Here is a 10,121-nt window from a genome sequence, read left to right on the forward strand (position 1 = left end):
AAAAAGGATCAACGTGGGATCAGTAAAATTAAACAATTACCAATTGTTCCAGGCGAGGAAATAAAGACACTATTTTTCTATTTTGTTTCCACCCAGTTGTTCGTGGGACGGGGACGCAGATGAGTACACCACTTTTCTGCGCTAGAGCATAAACGTATCACTTTCTGCGCACCTTTTAGAACAACAACGACCCACTTTCAGAGCATGAGATATGAAAAATAATTTACGTCCGAATCAAATGAATTTGAATATTGAAAGGTGATTTAGGATAGTTTTATATACGTTCATCAAAGTTTTACAGATGTAATTTGTTTAGGTTGGTTGGTTGACTAAAAGTGCCTCAAGTTCAGTCCGCCATGTGTATTCTTTTTTCGTAAATTTGTGCAATAAGGTTTAAATAATAAATAAATAATTCGTAAAACTTTTAAATATAGTAATTATAGGTATATAACGATAAAAACATAAGTACGATTCGAGATCATTAAGATAAATTAATTAAAGTCTTACTGCCACACTTTGTCACTGCATTTGCCGTGCAGAGTTTAGCTTGGTCCGACTTTTACACATGACACGAATTAAAGACAAATCCTTAAAGACACCTTAGGTATACTAATTGGTTTAACACATGAAAATTTTCTAATTTTATAGCTCCACCGATAAAATGCAAAAAATACGAAGTATACAACCCGTGTAGTATAATATGTCCGCCTCAAACGTGTGAGTCCATCCGCACCAGTTACAACTGTGAGGGCGCCCCGAAGTGCGTGCCTGGCTGCGACTGCATCTCCGAGTACTTGAGGAACGGGACGGAAAAGGACCCCTGTATACCTAGCCACCTGTGCCCACCACGTAAGAATCCAAATTTTCGTATACTACTTACTCATTTTGATATTGATAAAATTAACGCTAAGTTTACAATACTAAACAGAAATAAAGAATGATATAAGCTTTTTTTGAGTGACATTATGCAATATATTTGTCAATTTAACATCTAACGTAAACTGCAAGTATTGTTATTTAAAAACCTTTACCAACTTACCTACTTCATAGTTGTTACTGAATAATATTGGTAGAATTTAGGTACTTACTAAGTGATTTGATTTATTACTTCTAGCCGAACCAGTATGCGGCACCAACGAACATTATGAAATAAATAGAGTCAAGTGCGATCTGACTTGCAAGAACTACCACTTGGAACCAATAATGGGCCCTTGTAAGCCAACCAGCGCCTGCTTTTGCGATGATGGCTACGTCAGAAACTCTAATGGATTGTGCATTCCAAAGAAGAAATGCCGTAAGTATCGATATCCTAAATAATATACTCAAAGGCAAAACTGCGTTATTTATGCACACTTCTTTTAAAGAATTATAATGTCACAAAACCTTTACATAGCACCTTACCCACAGTCAAAGTGTGTGTTCAATTTGCCTTGACAATGTCATGTTCTGTATAAATCCGAGTCAGTGCTACTCTTAAAGAAAAAATTGCCTGGCATTTATTTCACAGTTGATGTATGGTCAACCAAGTCTTCTATGTCTGGTTCTTGGTTCAATGGTGACAAAAGAAAGTTTTTTTTGGGCTTTGTCAAATATTTCGCCTTCCAAAATGGTTCCGTCAACAAAAAAGGTCGAGAACCGCTGGTATAAAAAAAAGATACGACGTGCCCATGATAGTTTTCGTTTTACCACAACATTAAGGTAGCCTCGCTTGTCGTTCTCCCAAGTCCCATCACGCATTTTGCGCATGGTCGACAAACACGCAATAAATCACTGTAAATCTGCTTATAAGTAGAATTCATATTCTATAATTTTGCCCCTTTTCAGCTCAAAATTTAGTATGCCCGCCGAACGAAGTGGTGTCCGAATGTTACAACAGCTGCCTCATGACCTGCAAGACCAGGCTCCGGAGCGACGGTAGAATGTGCCACTTGGCCTGCATCGAGACCGGCTGCGTTTGCAAGGAAGGCTACCTGAGGCACGACAATGGCACTTGTGTTCCCATCAGCCAGTGCTGTAAGAATGTTGTTTATTTAATAGAATAAATGTCACTTACAGCGTACGCCATAAGTGCCATAACACTTCTTAAATCTAAAATATTAATTTGCCTAAGAAAAAAAAAGTAGCTATCTTCACATGAAACCTTCTACCTATTCTGATTGCGATTTATATCGGCTAATACCAATCCCGACTTAGTTTAAAGCTTTCTTAAAATTTTCAACTTTTTTTGTGTTTTCAACTGCTTTTTTAATAAAAATATGCGTTTATGTAAAGACAGTATTTCTTAACAGTACCTACAGTTAACTTTCTTTGGAGAGCAAAAACGAATGTGAATATTTCATTTTGTTAGTAAATACAATAATTTATGATTATATTTTGCAACAGCGCCACCTCGCTGCAATGATAATGAAACCTACTCGAAGTGCGGTACCGCGTGTCCCCCGACTTGTCAGAACAGAGGCGACAATTGCACTGTCTGCACTAAACAGTGCGTCGAGGATTGCTTCTGCAACAAGGGACTCGTGCGCGCTGATGACGGCTGCTGCATCAATCCTAAATGCTGTCGTAAGTAAAGAAGTATCTTTTTCGAGTGAAAATAAGTAGGTAATCACATCATAAGGTTATTGTTATTATAAGAGATAATTTCCCTACAGCTGTAGTATCAAGATTTAAAAAGTTTCAAATCCTAACGTTGCTTTATATTAGAATTGTAATCTCCTCCATTAGGCTACGCATATGCTGAGCTGAGACGCAGGCGACGCAATTCCACGCAGCGCAGAGCAGAGCAGATTTTGTAAAGTATGGAACGTCCTTTAGGTAAGCACGCTGCGTAGGTACCATACTTTACAAAATCTGCTCTTCTCTGCGTTGCGTGGAACTGCGTCGCCTGCATCTCAGCATACTCTTGATACTTATATGTAATATTTTAATCTTATTTACCGGTTGCCATAAATATGAATCTTCTTCTCTTGAGGCTTTTCTGTAGTAACTTAATGGATACAAAACCTGATTAAAAAACTTTCGCTACCTAAAAACCTCGACAATCACCCCCTTAAAGTTTTGTACCTAGCAATTTTATAAATTATTCCGTCTATTTTTTTTATTGCAGCGCGTCGCGTCTGTGGTTCTAACGAAGTACTCGACCCATGCCCCCCTACGTGTCCGCCTACGGATAACTGCTCGAATATGTGGTCAAAGTTTGACTGCTCCAAAGCTATCAAGTGCTGCAAGCCTCAGTGTCGTTGCAAGTCTGGCTACCTCAGAAAGAATACAGTCTGCGTCCCTACTGAACAATGTTTGACTTAATTAAGGATCGATCACACTGTTACTTGACGCAGCGTAAACGCATTGCCCCATCTTATGCTGGTCTTCTCCATAAAAAATACTACGACATCCATATTTAGCCGTATTATTTTGTATGGAGACAGCCGTTAGCGTTATATGACGGCACCGCTATCCTAAGAAAACCGTTCTTAGTCGTTGCGTTTTTTTCATCAACTGCGTCAACGTTTTCAAACCAGCGGTGTGATGGATTCTTTATTTGGCATTTCCCATTTTTTGCAACTACTTATTCACACACTATGTTTGTACCATCATCAGTACAATTAACTGACCTGCACAGTTTAATATGTATCGTTGTTAGTAATAGAGTGACTTATTTTTGACAATTTCCGGATATTTTTGGCCGTAGCATTTTCTGTGTAAGTATATTAATTTTAAGATGTTACAAACATTTTTTTAAGGATACAAGAACGATGTAAAACATAATTAGACACACATATTTTTAAGGTACAACGACTGCGATGCAATAAAATTGTTATTGTTCGTATAAAATTTAAATTAAACAAATTAATAAATGACTTAAACGTAAATAAGTGTGTAATTATTTTATTCTTAGTTAACTTTCTTATTAATTTCCCTTATACAGGGTGGAATATTTCTAGAGACTGAGCTGAAAGGATAATGTTATCTAACAAGGAAGGGTACCCAACTGTCCGACTCCGATTTGATTTATTTTGATATATGTTATAGAGTAGTCTAAAATAACGGACACGTATTTTTTTTAGCTGCCCAAACTCAACCTGTTAGAAGAAAATGGCCTTCAAAGTACTGAAAATTGACTGAAAATATAAAAAATGAGTTTGTGGTGAAATGACAAAACACGTCCCCATTCTTTATTCATGTTCTCCAACATATAACGAAACCAGTAATTAATTATCAATTTTTTGAACATGTCTCTTCTCAGAAATTAGGTTTGGTCAATTTTCAGTACTTTGAAGGCCATTTTCTCCTAACAGGTTGAGTTTGGGCAGCTAAAAAAAATCCGTGTCCGTTATTTTAGACTACTCTATAACATATATCAAAATAAATCAAATCGGGGTTGGACAGTCGGGTACCCTTCCTTGTAAGTGATCTACAATCGAGTTATTATAATCGTAAAGCTGAAGTACCAAGTAAAACAAAATCACTAAAATGAAATATTTTTATATCAGTGACAACCCTACAAAGATATTTACATTTTAAATTGACACATGTCATGTCATACAATAGGATCTACTTGCTAGGGTTGTAACATACAGATTTATGCACTAATGTTTAACAAACTGTATCTCTAAAACGGTTAGAAATATTAACGTGATTAATAGGTGAAAAATAAAGTACGTAGCCTAAACAATTCCCCGTTTGCGTAAAAGTCCTTCGTTCTGTTCCACCCGATATACATACATAGATTATTAGCAGGATGAGTTTATAATTCCAATAAAAACCGGTTAAGTCGAGTCAACCTGCTTGATATTTTAACCTATATTGTCTAAACATAAGGGCGAAGGATAGTTACAACTAGAGCTCCCGATACACGTGTTACACGCTGACACGGGTACCCGTGTTCTTAAGCCCGCCGGGCTTAAGAACCCGAACTACACGAACCCGCCCGGATTCGGAAACGTTTACACGGGTACCCGTGTACACGGGTAAACGGATACACGAAATAACGGATCTTATTTACCCGCCGGTACGACCCTTCACTCTCGTGTAGCGGAGATTCGTGCTATGAAGACATACGATTGAATATGTGGGAGGTTAGGAAGATTCGAATACCTACTTTGCAGTTTTACTGGATTGATTGGTAATGTCAATAATAGGTAGGTACTAAGTACACTTTGTTTCAATAATCATAAGATTAAAAATATTAATATCTTAGTAACCGTTGACTTCATTGATAGGTATTTCATTTTCTTCATTGATGTAATTTTTTTGATAATTAAAGTAAACCTAAATGATTATCTAATACAAAAGTAGATAGTTATGCTTACTGAAACTACCACGAACGGAATATATTATATTTTCCTTTAGCAAATTCGCATTTTGCTCACTGTTTTTAAGTAGCAAAGTACCCTTGTTCGAGCTGCGGATGTCAAAAATCAATTAAATTGGTACAACACATATCAATCACATTGAACATCCGATAAAATAAAACTGGTAAACAATCGGAGCTCCTGAACCGGAATCTTTGTTTTATTTAAAACTTTATACATTACTTCAATCTCCGCTACACGCCAAGGACGGTTTAGGCCCGCGTGTATTTAAGGACCGTTTCGCCGTGTACACGGGTACCCGGATACACGGATCTTAATTACACGTGTGCCCAACTACACGTGTAGAACGGGTCAGAAAACCGTGTAGGTACGTGTAGTTCGGAAACGGGTACCGAACACGTGTACACGAAACCCGGAAACGACCGCGAGCCCAAGTTACAACCGCTACCAAAAGAAAGTAATCGTAGGGACAATAATTATGTAGGTGTATTTATTACGCCTTGAACACGAATGTTAAGCAATAACTATCTCGAAACCAACATAAACGAAAACTTTACACGAGTGAACATTAAACGTGACAAAAAAGAGCATTATCATTTATAGACCACGAAATATATTTGAAACCAGTGAACGGATTGGAAACAAACATCACAGTAAATAAAATCATAGGTAATTTTTACAAATATTTATATTTCATACAAGATCACAAACAAGCGGAAGTCTATTTAGGAAAAAGGAAAAATAATGAAGTTGAAATTTTTTGTAACATTCATAGTAGCGGCTTCATGGGTATGCAGCGCTTCAAATTGTTTACGTAAGACTGTCTCTCCCTATTAAGTATATGGTACGTGATAATGATAATGTGTTATTTACCCAAATACGGGAAGGATTAAGGATGACTCACGTTAGACCGGGCCGTGTCCGGGCCGGAGCTTCCGGCGCCGGCGCATCGTTTTCTATGGAAAGCATCACGTGCTGCATGGAAAGCAGCCTGTCATGTCATAGAAAAGTAAGCTCCGGAAGCTCCAGCCCGGACACTGCCCGGTCTAACGTGAGTCATCCTTATGATTTTAGGAGTGTTTTTTGTATCCTGCGTTCAACTCCAGCGTCAAAACTATTGAATTTTGGAGAATAAGATGTTAATATTGTTAATCGCTCTGTGTTTATGAGTTTTATCATGTGGAAAACTTCAAAAGAGAAGTTTTTTAGGAAAAAAGACCATACACCCAAGCCAAATTACAATTTCCAATACTTAACCGCGGTCAGGTAGGTACCTACAACAGTCAGGCTTCCTTTTTGACAGCTGAACCCTAAAATACCCTTTTAGCACCATTGCCCTAATTTTTTTTAATGCAGTTGCGTTCTTATAGCATATCCTTACCGTTCCGTCAATTCCTGGGATTAGTTGTCAAGCGGGCCCAGGCTGCCATGAGCCGTGGCAAAATGCCGTGATAACGCGAAGAAATGAATGAAATTGACAATTTTTCTAGGTAATTTTTAACTTCATACGAAACAGCTTTCAGAAAAATACGAGTACCTATACCTATTCGGTTATTCGCATTAGTTTAAGTAGGTACATATTTTTCATGGCCATAATAAGCATTGAAATATCCCTCACAATGGTTTAAATAATATTGGAATCGCATGAGTAGAGCTGGAGTAGCATCATCCATACCGGTCTTCGTATGAGTTCCCTTGTTTCTGCAGTGTTAAGTAGTTTTTGAGTTTATCGCGAACAAACACACAAACAAACAGACGCGGCAGGGACTTTGCTTTATAAGGTGTAGTGTAGTGACACTAATAAAAAAAAATTGTTATCTTAAAATTTACTAAGACTAACTTTCTTTTTTAGGGTTCCGTAACTCAAAAGGAAAAACCGGAACCCTTATAGGATCACTCGCGCGTCTGTCTGTCCGTCTGTCACAGCCTATTTGCTCAAAAACTACTGGACCAATGAAGTTGAAATTTGGTACACATATGAAAGTCTGTGACCCAAAGACGGACATGTAATAAAAACAAATAAATTTTAAGCATAGGGGGCACTTTTAGGGGGAATATGAGAAAATTAAAAAACAAAGTTTTGCAAACCATATCGTGTTACATATTAAATGAAAGGGCTTATTTTGAGGATCTCAAATATATTTTTTCTATAATTTTATATGGGGTCCATATTGGGTTGCATACAAGTTTAGGTCATATCTTTGATGCGCATAACAACTTGTGTCATAATCATCATTGCGCATACAAATGAAAAGTCATATTATATTGTGTCATACATTTTTAGCCATAATATTTGATGACATACTCAGCAGTTGTCATACATTTTTTGTGCATATAGGTTTTGATTATAATGAATCAAATGTCATACCAGCTAAAAGCATATTTATCGATATTTATAAGGTTTTTACGTATAACGTTTTGTAGCATAATAATTTTCAACCATAATGGTTTACATAAATAATTTAAGAAACTAATTTTAGCCTCTCAACAACTCCTCGAAAAAAACCTTTTCCCTAGTCTCCGTCCAAACACTTAATTCGATGGAGCCCCGCTCACGCGGGGCTCCTATTTTTGCGTAGTTTGCCCTTCGGGCATCTAAAGCAACCTAACGAACCTAACCTACCTATTATGATTAGTTTCTTTTATGACCACTAAATATATGACTTAATTTTTTATGACTATATTAATACTATGCACTGCAATACTTCGAACGAAAAACAATTATGGATATCAAGCAGATGACTTAAAATTTTATGCGAATTAAATTAATGACTACAAAAATTATGACATAACTAATTTATGACAAAAACCCAGTTATGCTCAGGATAATTCTGACTAAAGATTTTTATGATTTACAATTTTATACATAAAGTGTTATGACAATTAAAAATATGACAAAAGTTGTTATGCGACCAGAGGGAGTCCCTTTTATATGAAATAGTTTAGAAGTTATTTAAGAAAATAGGCAAAAAATGACCACCCCCCACATAATAGTTCTTCACCTCTACATGACAGGAAAACCTATTAGAAATCTACAGTCAAGCGTGAGTCGGACTTAAGAAAAAAAACGCGGTTGGGCTGTTTTAGGGACACAACCGTAATGGTTTACGTGAAACGTGGTGTAGACAGCTTTTGCGAATGCCGAAGGCCGAGCTACGCGTAGGGCCGAAGGCCCGAAGCGTCCCCCAGAGACTTTTTGAAACGCACGGCCGAAGGCCGAGTTGCGGGAAGTTAGTGCTCAAACACAGAAAAATTATAGTACAAGTGTCTGAATGCGAAGATCGAAGGCCCTGAAGGCCCGGAGCCTCTGACATGTGCATGCTTCCTGCAAAGGAGATCCTCGATTTTGTTCTATCTTTTGCTAAGCGATTGGGCCCGATACCTATAGATTACTGGAAAAACGTATAAAAAGTCTGCAATTAAGCGTGAGCCGGACTTAAGAATAAGAATTGTGGATAAGCTCTATCAGGGCCACAACCGCAATTGTTTACGTGAAACGTGGTGTGGACAGCTAGTGCGAAGGTCGAAGGCCAAGCTCTGCGTTGGACCGAAAGCCTGGAGCATCCGAGAGAGGTGCGCCTCCACGTAAGGTCGAAGGATGAGCTGTAGTGTAGGAGGTTAGTGCTCAAACATAACAAATAATTGGTGTAAGGACGAGTAGCTAAATGAGAAGGCTGTAGTGCCGTATATCAGAGGGTCTACCGCGAACACCGAAGTTCGCAAATTGCGGAGATTTCTCTTTTACTCCAATGAAACCGTAATTAGAGTGACAGAGAGAAATGCCAGCAATTTGCGAACTTCGATTTTCACGGTTATAGCCCTGTTAATCTTGAAATAACAGAGATACGCCTAACCAATGCAAAAAAATGTAGGCACTATGCTTAACACAATACTTGAACAAAATTTAATGCGTAACTATCCTTTGATAGCTCAGTTAAAAAACACGGAAAAGCCAGAGCGTGCCCCAAGCCAACCGTGTGTGGAACAATTGAATGAACAGTTGAATGTACTTAAGAACTTCCCTTTGCTCGCTCGTTCGAAAATGTGTGCAGTACGGAACCCTTGGGACGCGAGTCCGACTCGCACTTGACCGGTTTTTCATCATGATACTTGCTACACAACACTGTAAGTAACTGTAAAACTTAGTTATTGAATTCTGTAAGAAATAAAGGCTTTTTTATTTTTATTTTATTTATTTATTTATATATATACTTATATTACGGGTAATGTTAGAAGATTGATTAGACTTAAGTTTACCCGGGTATACATAACTATTATTACCCAAGCCTTTTGGGTACAGTCCGAAAATTTAAACAACATTCATCTGTATTCGGGGTTTACCCGTACCCATCTAGGTCTACCCAACACTGGCTGGATAATGGTGTAAAAGTTGATTTAATTTTCTGGCTTTACCGAAAAGGCTTGGGTAATACTAGTTATATATACCCGGGTGAACTTAAGTTTACTTAAATTAAGCATAGGTACCTGTGTTTCCATGTGTTACCATGTTATTCTTTGTTATTTTTTAATTTAAATTAAAGGTATCAATGCATTTGTTTTTTAATTTCACTAATTATTCTAAGATTTCCCAGCCAGCGTTGGGTAGATTTCGGGAATCTCGGAAACGGCTCTAACGATTTCGATGAAATTTGCTATATGGGAGTATTCGGGGGCGAAAAATCGATCTAGCTATATCTATCTCTGGGTTTAGCGCATTTTTAAGTTTTTATATGTTTTCCGAAGATAAGAAGAAGAAAGGGTCGCCCAGATATTAATTATTAACATAACAGCAATCGATTTTAAACTATC

General features: G+C 37.5%; 1 protein-coding gene and 1 long non-coding RNA gene across 2 annotated transcripts in view; one reads left to right on the top strand and one right to left on the bottom strand.

Moving 5' to 3' along the window:
- The window catches only part of LOC134805539 (uncharacterized), a 624,519-nt gene that overhangs the window by 440,065 nt on the left and 174,333 nt on the right, over positions 1 to 10,121 (bottom strand). The window lies entirely within an intron of this gene.
- Positions 1,127 to 3,335, top strand: LOC134805378 (serine protease inhibitor swm-1-like). Its single transcript, XM_063778712.1, has 4 exons — positions 1,127 to 1,294; positions 1,825 to 2,013; positions 2,383 to 2,562; positions 3,107 to 3,335. The coding sequence occupies exons 1-4, from the start codon at positions 1,204 to 1,206 to the stop codon at positions 3,301 to 3,303; spliced, it is 657 nt and encodes a 218-aa protein (XP_063634782.1). The 5' UTR covers positions 1,127 to 1,203; the 3' UTR covers positions 3,304 to 3,335.

This window comes from Cydia splendana, chromosome 2 (genome assembly GCF_910591565.1).
Source record: "Cydia splendana chromosome 2, ilCydSple1.2, whole genome shotgun sequence".
Classification (NCBI taxonomy): domain Eukaryota; kingdom Metazoa; phylum Arthropoda; class Insecta; order Lepidoptera; family Tortricidae; genus Cydia; species Cydia splendana.